The sequence below is a fragment of the Paroedura picta genome, chromosome 4, assembly GCF_049243985.1.
Source record: "Paroedura picta isolate Pp20150507F chromosome 4, Ppicta_v3.0, whole genome shotgun sequence".
NCBI classification, from domain to species: Eukaryota; Metazoa; Chordata; class Lepidosauria; order Squamata; family Gekkonidae; genus Paroedura; species Paroedura picta.
Window position 1 is genome coordinate 142,001,407 of NC_135372.1, and position 26,130 is coordinate 142,027,536.

The following is a 26,130-nucleotide window of genomic DNA, read 5'->3' on the forward strand; positions in this document are numbered from 1 at the left end:
GCCCTCAGCTCTCCCGGGAGCTCATTCCACTAGGTTGGGGCCAGGACTGAAAAGGCCCTGGCTCAGGTTGAGGCAAGGTGAACCTCCATTGGGCCCAGAATCTCCAGCAGATTTGCACCCGCAGAACAAAGTACCCTGTAGGGGCATAAAGAGATAGATGGTCTCACAGGTATGATGGTACATTCTCCTTGGTTCTCCCCAGGAGGGATCTAAAGCAGTTTACATTGGTCTTCTTTCCTCCATTTTATCCGCAGAATAATCCTGCAAGGTGGGTTAGGCTGAGAGTGCCTGGCCACCCATCCAGCAAACTTCCATAGCAGAGTGGTGATTTGCACCTGGGTCTCTCAGATCCTAGTCAGACACTCTTCCCCTAAACAACAATGACTCTGCCATTGACAAAAAGATAGCTGACTCACGTGGCTCCTAGAGAGCCACAAGTTTATTGTCCTGCCAAATACTCTGGAGTAAACATGACCCATTCATGGCATTTGAATCCAAGGGTATGTCTGAAAGACCTCCCTTCCTCCCTTCCTGCCTTCCTTCTTTCCTTGCTTCCTGCCTGCCTTCTGTCTACCTTCCTCCCTCCCACCCTCCTTCCTGCTTTGCTTTCTTCCTCCTTCTTGCCTGCCCTTATATTCCACCTTTCTCTCCAATTGGGACCAAAAGCAACTTTCTGGAAGCTAAGCAGGTCTTGGTCTGGTGACTGCCTGGGAGACTTCCTGAGAATTCTGTGGAAATCGTCTTGAATTTCATGATGGAACAAAGGCAAGGCACAAATACAATGAATCATAAAACCAATGTGAAAATCCTTATGGGCTTATAAAGTGGAAACAAAGCAGCAGGCTGGATCATTGGACAGCTTGATTCAAAGGCAAACTTGGAAATCGCTGGGATCCTAGGACATCGTCCCTCCACCTCCTGCAGAGGCCTTCCCCCACTGCGGTATTTGTTTGCTGCCAGCATTTCCACATGATTCCAGGCTCTGTGTCAAACATTGATCTTGCGAGTGCAGAATGGCTTGCAGCAGAGGAAGCGAGTGCTGCAGCAGAGGAAGGCCTCTGCAGCAAGGAAGAAAAGCACATGGGGGGAAAAGTCATGGGATCCTCTTCTTTTCCTGCATGGCCTTGAACAAATTGCTCTTCACACATTTGACAGCTTTTGATGGTGAAAAGTGCCCTCAAGTTGCAGCTGACTTAATATGACCCCATGTGTTTTTAAAGACAAGGAATGAACAGAGGTGGTTTTGCTATTGACCCTGGACTTCCTTGGTGGTCTCCCATCCAATTACAAAGCTAGGCTGACCCTGCTTAGCTTCTGAGATCTGACAAGATCAAAGCCAGCCTGGGCCATCTAGGTCAGGGCAGAGACCAACCAAGGTGGCTTCCCATTGTTTTCCTCTGCATAGCAACCCTCAATCTCTTTGATGGCTTCCCATCCAAATATTAACCAGGGGCAACTCTACTTAGATTCTTGATATGACTAGATCAAGCTAGCCTGGGGCATCTAGATCATGGCAGAGATGAACAGAGGTGGTTTGTCATTGCCTATCTCTGTGAAACGACCCTGGACTTCTTTGGTGTTCTCCCATCCAAATATTAATGAGGGCCAACCCTACTTAGATTCTTGATATGACAAGATCAAACTAGCCTCGGGCATCTAGATCAGGAGAGAGACAAACCAAGGTAGTTTGCCATTGCCTGCCTCTGTGCAGAAACCCTGAACTTTTTTGGTGGTCTCCCTTCCACTACCAAGCAGGACTAACTCTGCTTATCTGCTATGATCTGACTGGATCCAGATCAGGGTTTGCAGCATTTACAGATTTAAGACAGATCACAGAGCAGAAGAATCGACCTCTACATTACTTTGTCCTTCTGCAAATCGTAGTAACCTATGTAACAGGGGGATTTTGAAAGGCCCTGACATTTATTAAATGCTTCCCTTCTGAGAATAATTCCATGGAGGAAGAAATAAATCAGAAATTCGGGAACAGCTGACAAAACAGCAACAGCCATCTGGGAATATGTCAAATCACAGCTCAAAGGACTGGGAATTAAATTTCTTTGTAGCTGGAAGTCCTGATGACAACAGAAGTTATTTGTTTGGCTACTTCCATGGGAGTGAGAAGAATGGAAGCATAAGGGTGATGCAACATCTTGAAGAACTGACCTGAACCTTGCATTGGCTGCAGTAGGCACAGAGGGTAGGGCTATGGAAGAACCTCTGCTTGGCATACAGAAAATGCCCGATTCAATCCCCAGCATCTCCGGTTAAAAGGACCAGGCAGGAGGGAATGGGGAAGTCCTCTGCCTGAGACCCTGTCTGAGTAGACCAGGCTTTCTCAATCAAGGTTTTGTAAAACCCTAGGATTTCTTGACAGCCTTGAAAGGGTTTCCTGAATGAGTGGGAGTTATTTAATTTAAATATATTTTTAAAAATTGTCAAACATTTATTGGGTAATATGACCATATATGGTCATGTCAACCTGCTCCCCCTCTCCCAAAATGGCCAACGATGGGCCTGGAGGGGGTGAGAAGGGGAGGGGCCCCAGGTCAGCATATACATAGCTATGCTTCCAAGATGTATTCTGTACCATCATGCTATTTCTGGGGTCTCTTGAAGCTTGAAGACGATTTCAGATATTTCTCAATGGTAAAAAGGTTGAGAAAGACAGTACTGATCTTGATGGACTGTGTGGTCATATGCTGGAAAATCTTGGACAACTCTAGGCTGCCCACTTGCTCCAACAGCTATCATCACAAGAGTGTAAGAAAGATTGGCCACAATAGCTCATTGCAGCAAAAATAGGCAGGAATTTGGTGGCCCCTTGTGGAGAAACAAGGTTTTATTTTCAGATGGGTAGATCTGTTGGTCTGAAGCAATAGAACAAATCCAGTGACTCCTTTAAGACCAACAGAGTTTAATTCAGGGTATAAGCTTTTGTGTGCACACTTACTTCTTCAGATACACACAAAAGCTTCTACCCAGAATTAAACTCTGGTGTCACTGGACATAAGCTTTGTTCTAAGATTTTGTTTACTGAGGACCGGGCCTTGTGGTCCCGACTTAAGGAATGGCTTGTTATATTTGTGCTCAGATCTTCATGTATGTATGTATTTACATTCCATAACTCATTGGGACTCAAGGCAGATTACATAGGGCTAGTACAATCAATCAGGGTACAGCGTCCAATAGCCAGTGAAATTGGATTTGACTGGTAGAAATCTGGAGGAATCCAGGGGTGAAGCAAAACATGTACACACACTAAACCAGCCCTTTTCAATCTTTGGATCGTGGAAGAGCCCCTGAAATAATTTTTCAAGCATCGAGGAGCCTCGGAAGTGATGTCAGCTGGCCACGCCTCCCTGCCACGCCCCCTTGTTAACAAAAGTGATATCACCATCTGCGTTAACAGGCAGTCTTGAGGAGGACTGAGAGGGGGAGAGACAGGAGATGGTTTTAGGCATGCAGGTTCTGCCCCCTCCCAGGCACAGAAACCACAAGAGAACTCCCGCTCGGGAGGGGGAGAAATGGAAGCATCCAGCTCCCTAGCTTGTGGCAGGAGGGGGGAAAGCAGCAGACACCCTCTGGAACTCCTGCAGACCCCCCAGTGGTCTCCAGACCCCTGGTTGGGAATCCCTGCACTAAACAGATGGATAGATGGGCAGTAGATTCAGGACGGACAAAAGGAAATACTGCTTTACACTGAGAATGATGAAAATGTGGAATTTGCTGCCAGAGGGTGTAGCAATGGCCACAGGGATAAATAACTTTAAAAAGGGATTAGATAGGTTCATGGAGTTTGTCTATCAATGGCTGCAAGCAAAGGTGGCTGAGGGGGACCTCCACATTTGGAGGTATTAAGCCTCTTAATACTAGATCTAGGAGACAACATCAGGGGGATGCCTTGGCCTCTATTTCCTGTAATTGACCATCCAAAGGAACTGGGTGGAGAGAATTTACAAGGAGAAATTTTCTCCCCAAATGCTAGAACTTGAGGACATTCAATGAATCTGATGGGTAGTAGGTTCAGGATGGATAAAATGAAGTATTACTTTACACAGAGAGTGACTCAGAAGCAGAATTCGCTGCCAGAGAATAGAGTGATAATAAACATGGAGGATAGCTCTATCTAATGGCTACTAGCCATTGAGTCACTAATCTAAATCCCATAGCCTAGTAGTATGGTTTACTAACCCTTTACCACAAGTTTCTTTTTGAGCCACGTGGTTACCATGCCATCATGCTCCTGCACGACTCAACGACCTCTGGGCAGACTTTGGCAAGTACAGCTGGGTATCTGCAGCTTGGTAAAGTCATCCTTCAGCAGGCTCTGGTTGCCTGCCTTTGATGGTCCTGGCTGCTGGTTCGACATCTCTGGAAATGCTTCAGCCTGGTGGCTGGTCCACCTAGGCTATAAGGTCCTTTCACAGTCCATCAGTGTTAGTCTTATTTGTTAAGGGGGGGGGTCCTTTCAGTCAGAGGGCCTTTCAGACAGAGGGCCTTTCAGTCACCTGCAGCCTGGTCCTTTTATGTGGAGATGCTGGGGATTGAACCTGGGACATATGAGCACATGAAGCAGTGCTATATTGAATCAGACCCTTGGTCTGTCGAGGTTAATATTGTCTATTCAGGCTGGCAGCAGCTCTCCAGGGTCTTAGGGAGAGGTCTTTTCATATCATCTACTGCCTGGCCCTTTTTAACTGGAGATGCTGGGGATTGAACCTGGGACCTTCTGCATTCTAAGCAGATGTTCTCCCACTAAGCCACAGCATTTCCCCCACAGCTCTCCAGGATCTCAGGGTAAAGTCACACCACCAACTTCCTGGTCCTTTTACCTGAAGATGCCAGGGATTGAACATGGGATGATCATCCCAAGAAAATGTTCTTCCAATGAGCCACAGGCCCCTCCTCCAAGACATATTAACGTGAATTATATTGAAGCAGACCATCAATCCATCAAGATCAGTATTGTCTACTCAGACTGGCAGAAGCTCTCCAGGGTCTCAAGTGGAGACCCTTCACATCCCCTACTATCTAGTCCTTTGATCTGGAGATGCCCTGGATTGAACGGGGGAAATTTGCATGCAGAGCCAAGGAGCTACCGCTGAGCCATAGCTCCTCTCCTTGAAACCGCTTTATAATGAATCCGACTGTCAGCCCATCATTGTCAGTATTGGTACCAGCTCTCCAAATTTCGAGGTCAATGTCTTTCACACCCCCTGCTTGGTCCTTTGAAGTGGGGAAACCAGGACCTTCTGCATGCCTATCAGAAGCTCTTTCACTTAGTCACAGCCGTCGATGTCTTCCCCTTTGGTAAACCTGTGTCCAGTTTGCTAAGCGGGACCTTGATACAATCCCTCTAACTGACTGGCAAAACGAGCAAAGTGTGCATTCACACCACAAGGTGCTGTTGTGCAGCTCTCATTCATTTCAGTGCCAAGGTCCTAAAATAGATCAAATGCTATGTAGAGTAAAAAGGCACAGAACAAAAAGTAGCCTTCTTAAATATATTTACATTTTATCTGCATGTTCTATTTTTCTATGCCTTTTACTTTGATGTGATCTGCTCCTGAGTCCACAAGGATAGGGCGGACAACAGATACAATGAAGTGTTGGCTCTTCTTGTGAGCCACAGTGCCTCCTCAATCTATTCCACAGCATTTGAAAGCCAGCGTGATGTAATAGCTCTGTACTAAGACTGTGGAGGCCAGAATTCAGATCCCACCTGGCCATTAAGTGAACTGGGTGACTTCAGGTCAATCACTTTCTCTCTCAGACTACCTGCCTTGCAGGGTTGTTGTGAGGATGCAGTGGAGTGGAGGAGTGTCAGTGTGCTTCTGTCTGAGAGGAAGGAGGAGGGACGAGGGAGGAGGTAGAGGAAGCTAGAGGGAAGGAGAGAGTGGGGAGGTGGAAATGGGAGGAGTAGTGTGTGTGTGTGTGCGTGTGTGTGTGTGTGTGTGATGGAGAGAGGGAGGGACCAAACAGCCCTGGAGCAGGTATGTGTTCAACATACCTGTGAGAAGACAGGCTGTTGCAACTTTTATTGAAATGTTGCTTTGGCCACGGCTGCCACGAGGATCTGCATGGTGTGACTGTAGGGGAGTTCAGCAGCCATTTTGTGAGTGTCACCATCACCTTGTGCCAGAATTCCACAGATGCCTCTAGGTTTGCAGAAATGCATTGTACTGTTTCCTGCATCAATCTGTTGGCGTCCTGTCTGCTTTGGCTTGGTGCTGAATGGACAGCTCCCCACACCCACTGCCTGGAGCTCCATTCATGGCGCATGGCCAAGGATGCAGCAACAGAAGAGGCCTGCAGAGATGTATTTATTTTTTGAAGGGCTCAGAGAAGGAGCAGAGATGTGGGGGGGGGGGCAAGAGGAGGACTCTAGGGAAGCCACTCTAAAACCAGCCTGGCTCCTGCCCTTGGAAATGCTTTTTGTCACAAGAGAGGCTTTTTGTCACAGGCTCCATCTGGAAGCTTCAGCTAGAGCGTCGTTTGAATTGCCAGGGGATAGGCTCAGAGCAAAGAACTCCTCCAAATTTCCTCCCCTGTGGCTTCTTCTTTCACCTCCCCAATTGCCACAAAGCCGACAGAGAGAGGGCGTGTGTGTGTTTTTCACTCCTCTCCCTGCGAGGTGTGTTGTCTGGAAGTAGCTAATTGCTTCTGATAGCTGGCGCCGCCAAGATGCGGCGACGGAGTCTCCAGTGCCAGGAGATGTACGTGCCTCGCGTGGCTAATCTCATTAGCTTGCTTGACAGCAGCTGAACCATTTTCTGTGCACTTTTCCTTACACTGACAGCAGGAGAAAGGGCTGCTTAGCCACGGGAAGGGGAGAGCACGAGAGACTGCAGAAAGGTCTGTGGGGGTGTGACAGAGAGGACCCAGCATTGGCATTGGTTGCTCATGAAGCTCAGCTTTCGTAGAATCATAGAGTTGGGACCTCCTGGGTCATTGATGGTGAAATTACTGGCAGCGCCTTTAGGCACCAAATCAGCACAATATGGGATTGCAAGAGGGGATGTGCAGTCCCCTTGGATCACATGTTGATTCCTTGGATCACATGTTGCTCCTGATGTCTGGCATGGGGTTCTAGGCAGGTGTCTTGTGGTTCCTATTTATCATTTTACTGAAAACATTTCTGTGCCACCTTTCTACTCAAGTGGGATCCCCAAGGGAGAGAACATCCAAACAGTAAAACATTTTGAGATTAAAACAACATTTAAGAAGTAGAGTCCTCCTGGATTAGGTCAGTGGTTCATCTAGTCCAGCAAACCGACTCACAAATAGCCAACCAGTTCCTTTGGAGAGCTAGCAACAGGGCATAAAAACTGGGGCCTTCCCCTGACTTTGATTCTTGAAAGCTTCTACCCTGGAAATGTTGGTCTGTAAATTGCTACTGGACTCAAACCTTGCCCCTTGATTTTCATTTGGAATATTATGTCCCGCTCTGAGCTTGCAGTCCAGGAGGGATGTTGACAAGCTGGAGCATGTTCAGAGATGTTTGGGGCGCTGGAATCCATGCCTTACAAGGAGAGCTTGAGAGACTTGAGAGACATGGCTCCCTTCCTGAAGAAGCTTGGCTAGTTATTTATCAATTCCTGGTCCAGGAGGAACGCAGTTAACCTGGGCAGGTAGTTGGTGGCACTTGAGTCCTTAAAACTAGATTACATCCAAGCAACTTTACACTATGTTGTGACCGAGAATTTAATGTCAACACTTTGTGTGTGTTAAATTTTAATGACATGAGTGTGTTGCTTTGGCAGATGGGAAAGGGGAGGACCAAGTTGCCCCCCTGGCTGCTAGAAAGAACTTCAGTTGCTTCTGCAAAGAATGAAATGTTTAATATACTAGAGACAAATGCATGTGTGTAAAGCGGTGTTGTAGCAGGTGACTTCTGCCAAACCGTTTTTTTTTAAATAATGAATGAACAGAGGTGATTTGACATTACCTGTCTCTGTGTAGTTACTCTGTGTAGTTACTGTGGACTTCCTTGGTGGTTTCCCATCCAAGTCCCAACCAAGGACAACCCTTCACCTGCAGATAGTCTGTGGAAATGAATGGAATAAGCCAAAGTGCCACTTGTTTTACTGACTCATTACCTAAGAAAGAACATTGGTCCACCAAGCATAAGGGCATGCAGGTATCTGGTAACTGCAAGGCATTCAGGTAGCACACTGCATGTCTGTCCAACTTTTGTGTTACTCTGAAAATACCATTGCTCTCTTAGGATTCCGGAGGAAATTCTAAGTAAAAAGGGATGTCCTGACTGTTTTCTCTCTTATCTCATTGTGGAAGTGATGGTTATCTGCCACAAAACTACTGCTAATTTCCCCCCCCCCTCTTTCTTTCCAGCCTACAAAGAGAAAATGAAGGAGTTGTCCCTCCTCTCGTTGATTTGTTCCTGTTTCCACACCCAGCCACACCCGAACACCATCTACCAGTATGGAGGTAAGTGGCAGAGGTACTCGGTATCTGTAGAAGAATTTGCTCAAGGCCACAACCCATGCATGGAAACATGTAGCATCATTTCAGACTGTAGGCATCTTCCCATCTGTATTCCCAAGGACAGGGCAGAGTATAAATCCCATACATGCGTACAAACATAAATGTCCTTTGCAATATTTTGGGCGCAGTCTTGGGTACAGTTATGTTTGTCAGTGCTATCAAATCACAACTACCCTATGGTGACTCAGCCCCAGCTAGGGCTTTCAAGGGAAGTGAGAAGCTGCACTGGTGTGCTATTGCCTTCTTCTGCAGTCTTTCTTGGTTGTCTCCCTTCCAAGTTAGCTACCAAAATCGGACGGCATCTGACTATACTATGCCACCTTCCTGCCACAGTAACAGGAAAGCATACATAAGTGCTGTCAACTGATGGTGACCCCACCAGGGGGCTTTCAAGGCAAGTGTGAAGCAGAGGTGGTTGGCTGTTGCCCTTCTCTGTGGAATCTACCTTGGTGGTCTTCCATCCAAGCACTGAACCTGCTTAGCTTCTAAGATCTGATAACATTGGGCTAACTATGGCTCTCCAGATGTCCAAGGACTACAATTCCCATGAGCCCCTGCCAGCATGCTACTGAAAATCAAAGGCTGAGCAAACAATGGAAAAAAATGTAATACAATTTATTGCACAATGAACACAACAGGATTAAAATGACATACAAAAACTCAAATCCTACTACACAGCAACAAGATGTAGTTGCACATCCAGTTCCAAAGAATCATAGCAATGATTACACATGCATAATAACCCAAAGGACCCAATGAGTTTTGACCCTGAGGGCCTTCTTCAGTGATCAAAATGGTATTAACACACCCATAAACAATGACTAGAATAGATTGTACATAATCCCCAGATTCCAGTGTGGCATACTTGAGGCTGCAAGGGAACCATTACACATTAGTAGTAGGCCTTTTGCCACCAGTGTCTGATTAAAGGAACTTTGTGCCCTACAAATCTCGCTAGTCTTTAAAGTAATACTGGATTATACTCTTGCTTTGCTCATGGAACAATCCATTCTGACACTCATCCAAGCACAAATGGAATGTCACTGAACCTTATTTGCATAGGAGGAAGATTTTAGAGCACAGTAGAACACAATACAAACCTGACACCATAAACTGCATCCCACGGGTGGCACACACTGTGTAAGTCTTGGGTGTTTGTTTTGCACAGATATGGAAGTCAAGCAGCTGGACAAGAGGGCTTCCGGCCAGAGCTTTGAAGTGATTCTGAAGTCACCTTCGGACCTTTCCCCGGAGAGCCCCGTCCTCTCCTCTCCCCCCAAGAAGCGGGACCTGTCCCTGGAAGATCTGCAGAGGCGGCTGGAGGCTGCAGAGGAGAGGAGGAAGGTAAAGGCATTGTCAAAAAATTGCTAGCCAGATAATATTTATTTATTTAGCTCTCCTCGAAGGCTCAGGGTGGTTTAACATAAAACAAGAATGATACAGATAATTCAATATTTATGACAGTGATAACACAATAGTAACAATAGGTAACATAGTGGAACGGTAGACAATGGGGAGAACATTAAGTCAGCTAACGCATACTGATGACCCTGTGGGTTGGACGGAGAACCTAAGAAGAGCCCCTATTGGACCAGACTAGTGGTCCATCTAGTCCAGTATTCTTTCCAACACAATGACCAACCAGTTCTCTGGCAATAGGGCATAGAGCCCGAGGCCTTCCTAAGAACCTCAGAAGAGCCCTGCTGGATCAGACCAGGGGTCCATCTAGTCCAGCCTCCTGCCTCACACAGGGGCCAGCCAGTTCCTCTGGAGGGCCAACAACAGGGCACAGAGGCTGAGGACTTCAAAAGACCATAAGAACCTTACTGGATCATTGTTGGCATAACTTTTCAGTTAGTTTTTTTTCTCCAGTATTATTTACTCCAGTAATAGGAATGTCAGAAAGGTCTTCATAGCCAGGCATGTCTGCCAGGGCCCTTCCTGCTAACCTGGTTTCCTTGCAGACCCAGGAGGCTCAAGTCCTGAAGCAGCTGGCCGAGAAGCGGGAGCACGAGAGGGAGGTTCTTCACAAGGCCTTGGAGGAGAACAACAACTTCAGCCGGCTGGCTGAGGAGAAACTGAACTACAAGATGGAGCTGAGCAAGGAGATCCGTGAGGCTCATCTAGCTGCCTTGAGGGAGAGACTCCGTGAGAAGGCAAGTCCTGGAAACAGCTCCATGCCAAACAGGACCTCTGAGCATGTGAAGAGGGCTGGTGACAGAGCTCATTCCTGGCGTGGCCTCATATCCATGGGACTGGGGAGTTTCTTGTGACTGCACAATTCCCCCAGGGCCAAAGTCTCCTCTTGTGCCAGTGGGCTGGGGCTTCTTGGGACAGAGTTCTGCAAGGTATTCATCACAGGGATGGCCCTTCCTCATCTGGGGCGCGGCCGTTGGAACAACAGGCCTGTACAGATGCGCCTTTAGAAAATTATTATTAGGGGCAATAGCTCTTTTTTTTCTTAGCCAACAGACCAAGCCACAAAAAAAAAAAAAAAAAAAAAAAACTGGCAAATATAGAAATGCACATTTTGTTACCATGGTAACTTACAGCATGTTGACTAGCTTATGTTCAAGAATAAGAGCTGTTTTTTTGTCCCCCACTTTTTGCTACCCAAAGAAGTCTCAAAGCAACTTACAATCACCTGCTCTTCTTCTCCCCATGACAGACAACCTGTGATGTTGGTGGGGCTAATTGTGCACTGAAAGAACTGCTCTACAAGAACAGCTCTGCAAGAACTGTGACTGGCCCAAGGTCACCCAGCTGGCTGCATGTGGAGGAGGAGGAGTGGGGAATCAAGCCCAGTTCTCTGCATTAGAGGAGGAGAATCAAGTGTGGGCCCACCTGCAGATACTTAAGTCTTCAAATTGGGGCCACACTGACAGAATACATGAAGTTCTGCAAATTTGGGGGAAATGCCCATCCTTGCTATATATGAAAGTAACTGTCCATCTCTTTTTCATGTGTTTCAGGAACTGCATGCAGCTGAGGTGCGCAGAAACAAGGAACAGCGGGAAGAGATTTCTGGATAAGGGCTTTTCTACACAACTCGCACCTGCTTCCTAAGAACAAACAAATCCCAACATTTTTGTTTTGTCTAGATGAGGCAAATGTCTGATTCCGCCATTTCCATCTCCTTCCTTCTCTTCCCCTTCCTTCCGGTGTACCGACCATCTTTCTTCCCTCTCTGTATTCTTAACTTGTGAGGGGTTCGAAGGAACCTCTAAGCAGAATAGCAAATAGTTCACACACATGAAATATAGAATCCATAAACCAGCTTCTCTTTGGGCTTTTCTTTGAAAAAAGAACACAAAAAATGAATGCACAAGAATTAAGGTGAGGCATTTACCATATTCAGCAATGTTGTGGAGATGAGGGCTACTCTTTATGGAAGCGTTCACTGCTTTTGGTGTTCGTCCCAAAGCAGGCGAAAACTTGGGGCTAAACAAAAACATTTTAAGGTTCACTGCCTTGGGGAACCCTGAACCTGGGTGGAATGGTGGCATAGAAATATTTTTTTAAGAAAGCTGATTCCACATATTACATTTTTTAAAGATGCATTTAGGGTTTTAAGTGTATCTTTAAAAACAGCCAACAAGGGGCAAATTTGCAGACAAGTGCGTTGTGCACCAAAGGGGTTAAAATGGGCTGTCATTTCCTGTTGTGTGCATTCCCAGCAGCAAATTTGGCCTTGCTACTGCGTAGTGTGTGAGAAAAGGCTGTTGTTTTCTCTGTGGCTGGAGCAGGAACCAGGTGGTTGAAGGATTTAGGCAGGTAAGACTTTTGTTACTTTTTGGCTATTCCACATTCTTGTTTTTCTTGGCTGTAAGTACCTGTTTTTTTGGGGAAGGGAGTCTGTTCTGCATATGCTTTGCTCTCTCTAGTGGGACATATTATACTGGTATACATCTGGCATAAAGGCCTGCAGTTTCAATCTGCAGATATTATGCTGGACATAAACCAGTGTGATATTTAATCGTTCACTAGACGGAGCAAAGCACTTGTAGAACAGTCTCCCCTCCCCCTAAAAATAGGGACTTGCAAAAGAGGAAAACGAGAATGCAGGGAATCCCTTGGTGCTTGCTGTCTCTTGGCTGATGCTGCAATCTGTGGGCCATTTACCTTGTCATCCTAGTCTATAGTTTGTGTGATGCCCTGGTCCTGGCTAGGCTGGAAATCCAGTTTTTTTTCTCAGTTGGGGCTGGGAGACTCTGGCGGTACTCAGCTGTACTCGGGAGCTGGAGATGAGTCAGGACACAGGCAGAGAGTCAAAATACAGGTGGCAATGCAGAGTACTCGTAGACTGTCCAAGAGGTTGAGGCAGCAAGTAGGGAGTCAATTTGGAGTCAGGCTGGGCAGGAGCCTAGGTGTTGCACCCAGACTGAACCCTCTGTGCCTCAGCCTCAAATAGCCATGGCCAGGAGATGAGGAAAGCTCCTGCAAAGACTTACACAGTGTGTGTGTGTGTGTGCAGGCTTTTCGGTCATCCTGTGATGAATCAGATACATCCTCCAGCCTCTGGTGACAGCAAGCAGCCAAGCACTCTTTCCCCAACTTAGGTCTTGTCTCTGCCCTTGCCTTCCTTGCACCAGAGACTCCCTTTTATGCAAGGCTTCCTGGCTGGTACTCTGCTGGTGCCCGGCTGCAGCTCCTCCTCTGCCTCATCACCAGCCTCCACAGGCTGACTCCTGACACTCTGAAGAATCCCGGAGAGAACCACCACTAGCATGGATTGGCTGCTTGGACTAGCCACAGAATAACCATGCTTGTGGATCTCATGGCGCTCTTCAGAAGATTTCTCCCCAAAGCTTGAAAGTCTCGCTAAACAGGACGGAAGAGCTTGTTCTGTAATGCTGCGCACATGGTGGGAACTGAACTGTGTCTCAGTTGCAGAGAAGTGAATTGTGTCCCAGTCCCAGGCTCACCCATCTGGCCCGATTCAGCCAAGGCTTCAGCTGGGTCATTCACTTGAGGCCACAGGAAAGGTGCATGGTGGTCTTTAGTGAAATATTTCTGGGGAAGTTTTTCTTTAAATTAGTACCTCTGTTTAAAGATGGAAAGGTAATGTTGGTGGCGTTAACAGAAGACAGAATTGGTGCTATAGTCACGAGGCCCTGAATTATAGGTTTAGATAGCACAGAAAGAACCCTTGAATGGTTGCTGGTGGTTGCAAATGTGAGTCAACAAGAGGAGGAAACTGTGCAGGAAAAGGAATGAGGCTTCACAAAGCATGTGTATCTGTGCTTACAGGGATGTTGCAGAAAGAGGAATGCAAATTAAGTGGAATGTATCAGTTGTGGCAGCCTATTAGATAAGCCCTGCTGGATCAGACCAATGAGCTTCCATCTAGTCCAGCATCTTGTCTGACACAGAGGCCAATCAGTTCCTCTGGAGGGCCAACAGCAGGGCGGAGAGGCCAAGACCTTTCCTAAAAACATGAGAAGAGTCTTGCTAGATCAGACCAGTGGTCCTTCTAGTCCAGCATCCTGCCTCACACAGTGGCTAGCCTGATCCAATAACAGGGCAGAGAGACTGTGGTTTTCCTCTGATGTTGCCTCCCAGCACTGGTATTCAGAGACTTATCGGTTCTGAACATGTAGGTTCCCTTTATGTCACCATGGCTAGTAGCCCCTGAAAGACATCTCCATGAATCTGTCTAATCTCCTTCTAAAGCTGTCTATGTCTGTGGCCATCACTACACTTCCACATTTTAAGAACTTATTGTGTGGAGAAGGATTTCATTTTGTCCCTCTTGAATCTATTATAGCAGCTGACAAGGAGAAAGACATACATTTTTATCTTGCTGACAGCCACCTTGAGATATAACCCCAAATAGCTGCAAAGTTCTTTCGGGAGTCATTTTATGCTTTGCTTTTTCAACTTGAGTACAGAGGTTTAAATGGCAAAACACAGGCAGTGCGACATCAGTTGTGAATATGACTAATTTTGTGCTTCATTTATCACTGATGAAAAATGGAAGGGGGGGAACGATCACCATGCTAGGACTTGCATGACAGGGAAAATAAGCTGGATAGGAGTTGTAGTATAGAGGGGGACTGGACCAGATGGAGTAAAAAATTCTGATCCAGCCCACAATGTCCTGCTTAACTGTATCAGGTCAGTAAAAGCCCCACACCCCTACGTTGAAAAATACATTATATTGGGATAGTTGGTTAACAGAACAGATAGTGGGTTAACAGAACAGAGCTCAGCCCCGTCATGGAAGCATGATACTGGGTGCAGTAAATAAATCTCCCAATAATATTGCAAATATCTGTTTCACTATATATTTCTGGTAAGGCCTTGGAGAAGGAGCATGTCTCATGGCTTAACATCCACTCAGGGCTGCTGTCCCACCCGAGTGCCTCCTCCTCCAACCGGCTTGCCTTTATCCTGGTGTTTGGTTAAATTAACCTTTCAGATTTCCCCAGCACCAGCAGCATCATTCAACAAAGAAGTGGCATTTGAGAAAGCCTGTGAATCGGAGCCGGAGTCATCCATCGGGCCACGGGCTTCTGGAGGGGCCGCTGCCCACCTGCTCGCCTGCAGGACCTCTGCTGTCTGTGTTCCCTGCCCTAGGCACTGCCCAGCATGGTCAGGGGCAGGCATGTTGGTGGAGCTGACCGACATGTGTGAAAGCAGGCGGTGAGAGTTTGTGAAGGCATGAGGGAGTGATGTGCAGGGGCGAGAGCCAGCGGGTGGGAAGGGGACAGGAGATCAGAGCGGAGCCTTCCTGGAACTGGCTCTGCTGGGAATAGGCATATACCATTCGCAGCTGAACGTGTATTTTGACTATCCTGTAAATGGTGCATAAGCTGAGCATGCAGTTGGGTTGGGTTTGTAACAGGGTCAGTGGCCCACTCTTGGATGGGCGTGGCTCGTTGCTCAGCCTGAATGGCTTCATTGGGTTGCAGCAAGAGTGGAGAAACGTAAGGTACATGGAGCTGTGCGAAATTATCAATAATAGTAATGTGGGTATTGTTGCATCACAGTTCCAGTGAGGGGCTCAGAGATTTACCACAGATGTAGTCAGGGCTAAGTCAGGTTCTTGTGGAGCTACCAGGATTTGGCCAATCCAGTCCTGTGCACTGGAATGCAGAAGGAAAGTCCCACTGAGTTCAGGGTAGCTTACTCCACTATAAATGTGTATGGAAGAGAAAGAGCTGAAAAAAGAAATTTTTCTCCCTTAAAATCCTAGAACTCGAAGGCATATGATGAATGCCAATGAGCAGTAGAATCAGGACTGGCTAAAGGAAATACTAATTCACGCTGAGAATGATTTAAATGTTGAGCACACTGCCAGAGGGTGTAGTGATGGCCACAGGAAGAAAAAAATTTAAAGGGGGGTGAGATAGATTCATGGAGGAGAAGTCTATCAATCGCTGCCGTGACTGAGGGGAACCTCCACATTCAAAGGCACTAAACCACCAAATCCCAGAGCCAGAGAGTTACATCAGAGGAATGCCTTGACTCTCTGCCCTGTTGTTGGCCCTCTAGAGGAACTGGTTGGCCCTTATGTGAGACAGGAGGCTGGACTAGATGGACCACTGGTCTGATCCAACATGCTCTTCTGCCTTCAGAGGAGAAGTGCAAAGACTGAATATTTTAAAGAATCCTAAAGGTTTCTGTTTGTAATCTGGGGGTTCAGCAGGTCTGGCCTCTGTGCCTTGTTGTTGGCCCTCCAAAGGAACTGGCTGGCCTCTGCGTGAGACAGGAGGCTGGACTAGATGGACCCTCACTGGTCTGAACCAGCAGGGCCCTCCTTATGTCCTTATGAAGATCTCAGCATCTATGCCCTGCTGCAGGTCCTCCAGAGGAAGTGGCCATTATGGGAGTCAGGACCCTGGACTAGATGGACCACTGCTGTGTTCCACTGGGGATCTTCTTATAACACTGCTGCCCTCAAAGGAGAAGTACAAAGATGTCATATTTTTAAAGAGCTCAAAAAAGGCCTGTTTGTAATCTGGGGGTACAGCAAAATTGCCACCTTGCAAGGAAAAGGGAAAGGATTTCTTCCCCATTTTAAACAATTATTCCACCCAGTTGTATAGAGATGGGTTGTTTTCAGCAGCATCTTGTCCTGCCTGATCCCTGAAAGAGGCCCAAGAATTGAGACAGAATCTACTATTCCTCTGCTCAACTCATTGTCAAGCCAAGGGGACAGATTAGACAGATCAATATTGGCAGTGCTTACATGCCCTTGCATATGGGTTTGTGTGTGTGTGTGTTTCTTCCAAAGAGTCACTTGGAAATAGGAGTCGGCAGATACTATGATGTGGTTTGGACGGGGATAGGTAGGATGTCTCTAGTACCAGTAATGGACGCTGGACAGAGTTTCAGGAGGCTGCTAAATTTCTGGTATGTTGTATATACTCCAGTTTTTAATCAGCTTAATGAGAGAAAATGGGACCAAACTAAACAGCTGGCACTTAACATGCAGGAATCAGAGCTCACTAGTGACGCAGAGCGGGGCTTCCATATGAACCCCTACTCCTCCTAGCCTCTGAACATGTCACTGGAAGGTTTTTTAATCTACCATGTGATGACAATTTCCAAAGAATTCCTCATGTCTTGGAGACTGAAGCCTGTGTTAATGAGTGAAACAGCCCTTGAAAGAGATGCCAGATGTGAGCTGGGCTCAAAGGTGCCCTTTAGAATGGGAAATGCATCTTCTGCCCATACAAGGAGTTTTCTGCACCAGGAGCACCTGAAAGACCAACAACATTTCCAGGGTATGAACAGATCGGGAGTCAAAGCTTCATCAGATTTGGCTCTTGAAAGCCTACATACCAAAAATATTGTTGGTCTCTCAGGTGCTACTGGGATTGAACCAACTAAATCCAAAGATGCACTGCTGCTGGCCCAATCTTTTGCACAGGTGGGAGCATGAAAGACACAACAGAATCTTCCCATCAGAGGCTGATGTGGACTCCAGTGTTAGCAGAACAGCAGTCACAGCTGCTGGATGTGTTTTATGGGAAAGGCTTTGGTGTCTGGGGGAGGGGACAACCTTCCCTCCAGCACATGGCCCAGGAAGGTCCAAAATAGGAAATCTGCCCCCCTGCCAATGGAGGCCTCATATTAAATCTTGCAGCCCTGCGATCACTCTGGTTGTTACGGTGCTGACTAGCCTAGAATGACCCTCCTTGCACAGGGCTATCTGTAGCTCTTATTTCTCTTAAATATGACTTCTAGGTCACAGTGCTTTTCAGTGTAGTTTCATCTCATCTTTCAGTAATTTTGTTGTTATTCCAGTTTTGCAGAGAGGGAGAGGGGACAAAGGCTGACAAAGAGTTCACTAAGGGAGGCATGGATAAACCACAGCAAATCGCACTCCCCCCCCCAAGTCTGAAATCTGCAAACTGATTTATTGGTCTACATCTCACCTTTCTCCCCAAGGGGGACCCAAAGCAGCTGACATCATTCTCCTCATCTCCATTCTTCCCCTTCACAACAACTCTGGGAGGTAGGCTAGGCTAAGAGTACGTGTGTGTGAGATGGGCTCAATATAACCCAGGGAGCTTCCGTGGCAGTCTGAGGATTCAAACCGAGGTCTTCCAGGCCCGCCTGATCCTCTAACCGCTATCTCATGCTGGAGAAGTCTCTTCAGGCAGTGAGGTCTAAATTCTAAGGTGGTCATGCAATTAATTTGTTGTTGTTAGGTGTGAAGTCATGTCGGACCCATCGCGACCCCGTGGACAATGATCCTCCAGGTCTTCCTGTCCTCTACCGTTCCCTGGAGTCCATTTAAGTTTGCACCGACTGCTTCAGGGACTCCATCCAGCCACCTCATTCTCTGTCGTCCCCTTCTTCTTTTGCCCTCAGTCGCTCCCAGCATTAGGCTCTTCTCCAGGGAGTCATGAGGTGGCCAAAGTATTTGAGTTTCATCTTCAGGATCTGGCCTTCTGAGCAGCAGTCGGGCTGATCTCCTCTAGGACTGACCGGTTTGTTCGCCTGGCAGTCCAAGGGACTCGCAAGAGTCTTCTCCAGCACCAGAGTTCAAAAGCCTCAATTCTTTGACGCTCGGCCTTCCTTATGGTCCAACTTTCGCAGCCATACATTGCAACTGGGAAGACCATAGCCTTGACTAAATGCACTTTTGTTGGCAGGGTGATGTCCCTGCTTTTTAGGATGCTGTCTAGATTTGTCATAGCTTTCTTCCCCAGGAGCAAGCGTCTTTTAATTTCTTTGCTGCAGTCCCCATCTCCAGTGATCTTGGAGCCCAGGAAAATAAAATCTGTCACTATCTCCATTTTTCCCCCATCTATTTGCCAGGAATTGAGAGGGCCGGATGCCATGATCTTTGTTTGTTCTTTGTTTGTTCTATGCAAACAATACTGTCGCTTACTAACAGGTACTCCTTAAGTGGAGTTTTGGAGGGGTTCCAGAGAGCACCCATTTTGCATGCTGAATTTCTTTGCCTGAGCCCCACTATCTACCACAGGAAACCCCGTCTGTTACTGAGACTCTGAAGGGACACCGCCAGTCACTGGAGAAAACATTGAGCATAATGGACAAATGTTCTGGTTTAGCATATCAGGCAGCCAGGTGTGTCCCTGTACATTTCTCCGCATTCCATACTGGACTACCTTTCTCCTTCTCTGTTGCTGATTGACTTTTTCAAGTTATCTTGGATCCATAACAACCGGAGTCTCCTTTCTGCTTCTGAGCTGTGCCTTGTTGGACAGCGTGATGCCGTTTGGAACACTCATCAGTAAAATCACTTCATTTCATGGCTCTTCCTCCCCCACCCCCCCATCTCTCCTCTCCAAGTCTTGGTTGAACAGCGAGTTTCTTCTCCCTGTCCATTTACTGCAAGAATTCTTATGTAGAATGTCCCAGGTGGGTAAACCGTGTTGATCTGCAGTAAATTTGAATCCAGAAGCGCCTTAAAGATATACAGGATATAAGCTTTAGAGATAGAGATCTGATAAAAGGGAGCTTTGAAAGCCGATACCCTGAACTCTTGTTGGTCTATGGTGCTAGTGCAGCGGTTCTCAACCGCTCTAACGTGACGACCTCAGCTGCGGTGGAGTCGGCGCACATGTGTGCGCATGCACGCGCAAGTGCACAACAGTCGGCTGAGGTGGCCAACAGACCTCCTTCTCCCTGGTCCCTTACCTTCAGGGGAAGGTGACGGCAGCCAGAAGCAGCGGCGGCCAGCAGCAGGCAATGATAGCAGGTGGCGGCGGACAGAGGAGGAACCATGGCAATGGCCACTTCCACGCTGCCCCGACTGTTGTGTGCCTGTGCGCATGGCGCGCACAGGCGCACAACAGTCGGGGCAGCATGGAAGCGGCCATTGCCACGGCTCCTCTGCTGCCGCCCATCTGCCATCGCTGCTTGCAGCCGCTGCGGCAGCAACCAACCTGGGGACCCCGGGGAAGGGGTCAGGCAACCCCAAATGGGGTTGCGACCCCAGGGTTGAGAACCACTGTGCTAGTGGAATCAAATCCTGCTCCAATGCAGAATGATATACTTTTTTGTGGTTTGAAACAGGGCAGGTAGGGCTACAGCTCCAAAATAGAAGACGAGCTGGGGAGTTTTGTACCAAGCGTTTCAGTACCTGAAAAGAGTCCCAAAGTGGCTTACAGACACTTTCCCTTTCCTCTGCCCACAATAAACACCCTGTGAGGTAGGTGGGGCTGAGTGAGAGAACTGTGACTATCCCAAGTTCACCCAGCTGGCTGCATGTGGAAGAGGAGTGGGGAAATGAACCCCGATTAGAGTCCACCACTCTTGAAACACTACACCACGCTAGCTAAACCATCCCATTGATTTTTTCCCCTTTAAGTAGAGAAATTCTTCATTGGAACAGTGGTTTTCAACAGTGCCCACTCAGTATCTTTTGGATTCAACGAGAAATAATGTACACTGGTTTGAAAACTAGAGATTGTGGCTGCTGGGCAGGCAGGTACAGTGTCGCTGTGCTAAAGGAAAGCCTTTGAGAAAGCATGTGGAATCCGTGGACCCCTTTGGATCTTTTCAGAAGTGGAGGTGCACAAAGCCGCCCACTAGGGGAGGGGTGGGTGGGCTTCCAATTCCACCACCCAGTCAAAGCACAGACAAAAACCGGCTGGAATTTGGGTGGAATTGTGCATCTTCCCCAGCACGTGTTCTGCTTTTCATTCAGGCATTAGAGGAGAAGCTTTTCTTTCCAAAGAGAGGGGGCCCTTGTGCTCGCAGAAAAGTCCATTAGAGGACCAGAAAGGCGCTAGCCTCGTTCGAGGCTTCGGCCCCATCTAGGAAGTTGGGAACAGGGGAGTCAGGTTTGAACGGCCTCACTTCTGAGTCTGTTCCAGAGCGGCAGCTGTCTTAGATAAGCACTTGTGTATAACAGAATCATCTCATCCTTACTATAGCGACGATGCATTTTGAAATGTTTAAATTAAATAAGTTTTAAGGTGTATAGGGGGGAAATTAATGAGTCTGTGTGTAAGAAGTGGTTGCAGTTGTTCATGCCCACATCCCCCCTGGCGGGATCCGTGAGAATAACTGCGAGCTGTTAAAAAAAAAAAAAACAATGTCTTAACTTGCTGTGGTGCTGGGTGTTTGCTTGGTGTGTAATTCTGACGTTGTAAATACTGTTTTTAGTACCATGGTTAATGACGACTGATATTGACTTGTTGTAGTGACAACAACTAGAAAGGTCATTCTCATGAGCTCAAAAGCAGGCATGTTCCGACAGTTCTCCATTTGGAGTGTGGAAAGATGAAACTGGGCACGCAAGGGTTTAAGGCAGGAAATCGGGGACTCTGCTGCTCACCGTGGTGACAGAACTGTGTGTGGCTGTACCACTTGAGATGGCAAATGAGGGGTTCATGCGACCGAATGCTCCGCCAAGGAGGAATAAAGGACCCTGCACGTAACAAACATCTGTGTCCGGGAGGAGGATTTTCACCTTACCTAATCCTCCTGAAAGGCTGTTTTCTATGTGCATGCACGCATAAAGGAGCACCCCTCAGAAGGGTTGTCTGTGACCTTAAGGCTGAGATGCTGCCTGACCGCCTCAATGAGGGCTGTGCTTGAATGAGTGGAGTGCTTGCATCCACACACAGCCAGTCCTGGAACAGCAGAGGCATCATGCGTATGAAGCAAGCCAGAGATTTGGAGGAAGGGCCTTCGGTGGAAGTGAGGGCGGAAAGCATGGCAGGAACAGGGCAAAGCTGCTCTGTTGATGGAAAGAACTAAGTGGAAACAATTTGGCAAGGGAAACTATTTCAAATGGAGCTGGACTCAGTTACAGTCTTGGAAGTTTGGTGGGTCCAGAAGTGATGGGGAGGGAAGAGTTTTCTAATGGTTGCGGGAGGGCTCCTTTGTCTTCCTGACCCTTCAGCCACCAAGTCTGGTATTCTCTCGGCTGCTTCATCATCATTCAACTTGAGGCTCTGCTTTTCACCCACCATCCCACATCTTGATCTTGTGCGTAGGCTCAGCATTAACTAATTAATCAGTCAAAAACCCTGTTACCACATGGGGCCAATTTACACAGCAGGATCCACTCGAAAGACAGCTGAGTGTATGATCCGGCCCCATCGGAAAACTGTGCTCGAGGCTGTACTGTGCTCGAGGCTGTACTAAAGTAAGTTTGAAAGTAAGTTTGACCAGCGCTGTGAGATCCAGCAGCCCATTTACACACGCAAGTCGGCCTCTTGTTTGCAGTCAGGTGATGAGCATGCATGTCTGAACCAGCCCTTAACACAGCTAAGAAATCCAAGGTAGCCTATTCCTTTTAGATGTCAAAAGTGGACACTTCAGTTCCCTTGCCTTAACCCTGTCAGTGCTTTAAGAAATAGCAGGTGTGTCTACAGATGGGATTCGCTGAGGTATCAGGGAGAGAAAAGAAGTGAATTGCTCAATGGAAGTTTGCATTAGTTGGAAACTCCTGGTGTAATTTGCCATACAAAGGAAATAATGCCAGGCGTAACATGAATCGTGTGAGATAGGATGTAGGGGAAAGCAAGGAGGAATGAAGTGTGTCCAGTATCTCAGAATGCATCAAAGAAACAGCCTTTTAAAAAGATAGCCATGGACAGAACTTGAATTGCAGTGCTTACAAAAGTCTCTTTATCGTGGTGCAAGTAAATGGGGAAGGATTAATAAACTGGGCAAGTTCTCTCCTTGACCAGATAAATTCTGAGCTGTTGGGGCTAGAGCTGGGACTTAAAATAATTTCCCTCTCTGTAACATTTCCTGTTGCAGTCCTTCGTCTGATGCTGATTGCAAATAATATTCTCTAATACAGAGTTTATCATTTCCTCATGACAGAACCGGACAACTTCCTTCACACAGCCCTGCTTAGATACACACAGATTGGAACTTGGGAAATGTGCACTTCAAATGCCTCACTTGAGAAATTATGGGCCAAATTATCAATCACAGCAACCAAAATAAACGTGGGGAGGAGAGATATTGGCTTGGAGTCTACCTGCCCACTTTATTTCAAATATATAAGAGGAAGGGAATAAAAATAATTAGGTGTGCAATTCAGCACAGATCAAATGCTGATTTCTGTTGCGTGGCCATAGGAAAACTGGAGAGTCTGCTTTGCAAAAGGGCAATAAATATCATAGTTGGCATGATCCTTAGAAATTCCAAGAAAAGGGCTCCAACTGTTTGCTCTAGGCACAGGATCTTCCACTCCTTCAACTGAGCAAAAACTCAGCCTTGTACTCTATACTTGGCTATAAAACCCCAGGTTCTATGATCTAATAAGATTTGCCTATGCATATTTCTGAAGTTCTCCTTCCAAGCTCAATTTTGTTGTTGCATTGTAGGACAGAGCTCGTTGCCAATGGCAGCGAGCAGTCATCCCAAATGCCCTATTGTCATTTACATGGGAAGATTCTCCAACTTTATCTTAGGATGTCAATTTTCCCTCTCATTCCTTGATTTTTGCATGCTCCTCTTAGTAGGTACAGTTGGCTTCACTCAACAAACACTGATTGCTGAGTCAGGGATCTCTCACTCTCCGTAATTATAGCTGCTCCCGGATTGATGCATTCAACACACAAACAGCACAAGCCCATGCACACCTACTCAGAAGTAAATCCCATGATTTTCAATGGTGCTTACTCCCAGGTGCATAGGACTGCACCCATAAGCTATATCATTAAGTGCATGTGGCAGAACGCCTCCTACCCGAAAAAACCCTACCTGATATACAAGTGAAGTACTAGCTCTTGGGGGCATTGATGATATTATGGTACTGCTGCCTTTATGGGTTGGGCCAATAATAAGCTGAATTTTTGTAGTTAGACGCCTGCTAAGCAATGCTGCACATGAGCAAGAATGGCCAAAATATACGTTCTGCTAAGTGTGGCAAGTGAAAAGAGCAGGGGCTATTGGGTGACACCTGAGAAGGATGCTGGGACCATTATTCTGGCAGACACAGTGCAGCCGTCTCTGCCGTTATATGACCATCAGGGCTTTGCTGGGAAAGAACTTGTTCATTTTGAGCTTCCATGCTTTCTTTGTGTGCAAAAACCAGGAAGAGTATTTTCCCTCCTTCGCAGAGGTGTTACAAAGCTGACTGCAAGCAGCACTAGGTAGGAGTTGAGTATTATTTTGTCAAAATACAATTCCCTCCTTGGGTAAAGAACAGGCTCAAACGATAGAGAAAAGGCTGGAAAATGTCCATACAGCTGACAGAACCTAGATGGTGTTTTCCGTTTGCCCCAGAACTGGCTTTGTGTTCTCTCCTGGTACAGTCCGTCTGAATGTTACTTGCCTCACGGGGGGCTCAGAACGTTGCATGTGCCATCTTGGTTCTATTCTTATAGACAAAAACGACGAGAAAGAAACTGTAATGGTGTCACAAGTGGACTTTCCACACACGTTAAGAGCCTCCTTTGATTCCTTTAAGTCTAATGTGCATTTCATTGTCAACTTGAGGTTGTTGTTGTGCAAAACAAGTGATTAATGAAGGGAGGGGGAGGCAAAGAAATAAACTTGATATGAAACCATGGGCCTTCTTGTTTCTTTTTCACTCTGTATTTTATTAGATTTCTATTGATGATAGGCAAACAGCACAAAATAAATGCTTACACACTAAGACCTTACAGTATCCATCTCCACACTACGTTATAATACATTGTAAAACTACCTGTTCAGATAATCCAAATAAAAATGCCAATGTTCCTGAAATTCTTCCAGGGATCTTCTATTTACTAAATCTGTTATTTTGGCCATTTTACTAAGTTCACCAGTTTTATCCATCCAGTCAGTCAGGTGTGTCTTCTTGCCTCCAATTCCGGGCAATTAGTAGTCTCACCACAGCTGTTGCATGGGAGAAAAAAATCTTTAGCTGCTACCAGTGGGTTCCCAGGAAACACACTTAATAACATGTATTCAGGATACAGGGGGAAATCAATTTTTAACATCTTTTCCAACATAGCATGTAGTTGTATCCAAAATTTTATATCCAAAAAATTTAAAACCTTATCCCAGAATGACCACATATGATAAAAAGAACCAATAGCCTCATGGTATCTCCAGCATTTCCGATCACGTTGATTTGACATTCTACCAATCCCTTTGGGGGCTATATGCCATCTGTAAAACATTTTATACCGATTTTCCCTCAGTGATCGACATTTTGTAAGCTTTCCGTTTTAACCCCGTAAGTGCTCCCGTTCTTCGAACAGTACATTATGGTTAAAATTTTGCACAGTTAATCACACACTTTTTAATTTGCTCGCTCTCTCTCAAATTTTAATAACAACTTTTATATTTGACCCTGCAAATGGAGTTTTCCTTGTGTGACTCTAGTTTCAAATTCAGTCATAGTTCTAAGTGACTTTCCCACATTTTTTAACAGATTTCAACTTCGACCGTATTTGCAAATATCTAAACCAGTCTTATCAGTTCACCTTCTCATTTTAGTTGAATCAGCTTGTTTCTTGATTTGAGTAGCATTAACCTTCCAACATGGGAGTTATTTATTTGACTTCATTTATTTCTCATATTTCTCCCCAAAGGGAAGCCCGAATGCCTTTTGTGTTTCTCCTCCACTTTATCTTCACAACAACCTAGGCTAGGCTGATACTCTTTGGCTAGCTCCAGGTCATCCAGCAAGTTTCCACAGCAGAATCGGGATTCGATCCCAGTCTGACACTTACCACTGCACCATGCTGGCCCTCAGGTTTTCAAACAGAGTTCCTGAGAACCTTGCATCCTCTGTCAACAGGTGGGTCAAAGCCTCTGAAAGATAACATCCCCACCATTCCTATTATTCCTCTGCACAGGCAAGGGTGTAGACCAGGGGTAGTCAAACTACGGCCCTCCAGATGTCCATGGACTACAATTCCCAGGAGCCCCTGGACATCTGGAGGGCCGCAGTTTGACTACCCTTGGTGTAGACTGAAGAATGCATTCTGGTTCCCATGTTGTGGTAGCTAACAGGCATTCCCCCTGCCACCCCCCCCCCCCGCCATGAACAGAATATGAGACCAGTCAGGATGAGGCCCTTGCTGCATTTTTAAATCCCTTTAAAGTGGCACTGGGGTCTATGGGTTGGGCCTGTGGATGCCAACACATCACTGTGGCCTTAGGAGAGCACAATTTAAATAAAGGGCTGTCTGGAAAACCTCATACTCCTGGAACCCCTAAACAACTCCCCAA

At 46.7% G+C, this 26,130-nt stretch overlaps 1 protein-coding gene across 1 annotated transcript in view; it reads left to right on the forward strand.

Moving 5' to 3' along the window:
* Nucleotides 1-24,473, forward strand: part of STMN3 (stathmin 3) — a 37,210-nt gene extending 12,737 nt beyond the window's left edge. Inside the window, exons 2-5 of the mRNA XM_077335961.1 lie at nucleotides 8,356-8,451; nucleotides 9,677-9,852; nucleotides 10,473-10,664; nucleotides 11,481-24,473. Of these exons, the coding sequence (XP_077192076.1) occupies nucleotides 8,356-8,451; nucleotides 9,677-9,852; nucleotides 10,473-10,664; nucleotides 11,481-11,540 (524 nt within the window). The 3' untranslated portion in view covers nucleotides 11,541-24,473. The remainder of the gene's footprint in view (nucleotides 1-8,355; nucleotides 8,452-9,676; nucleotides 9,853-10,472; nucleotides 10,665-11,480) is intronic.
* Nucleotides 24,474-26,130: the final 1,657 nt, after the last annotated feature.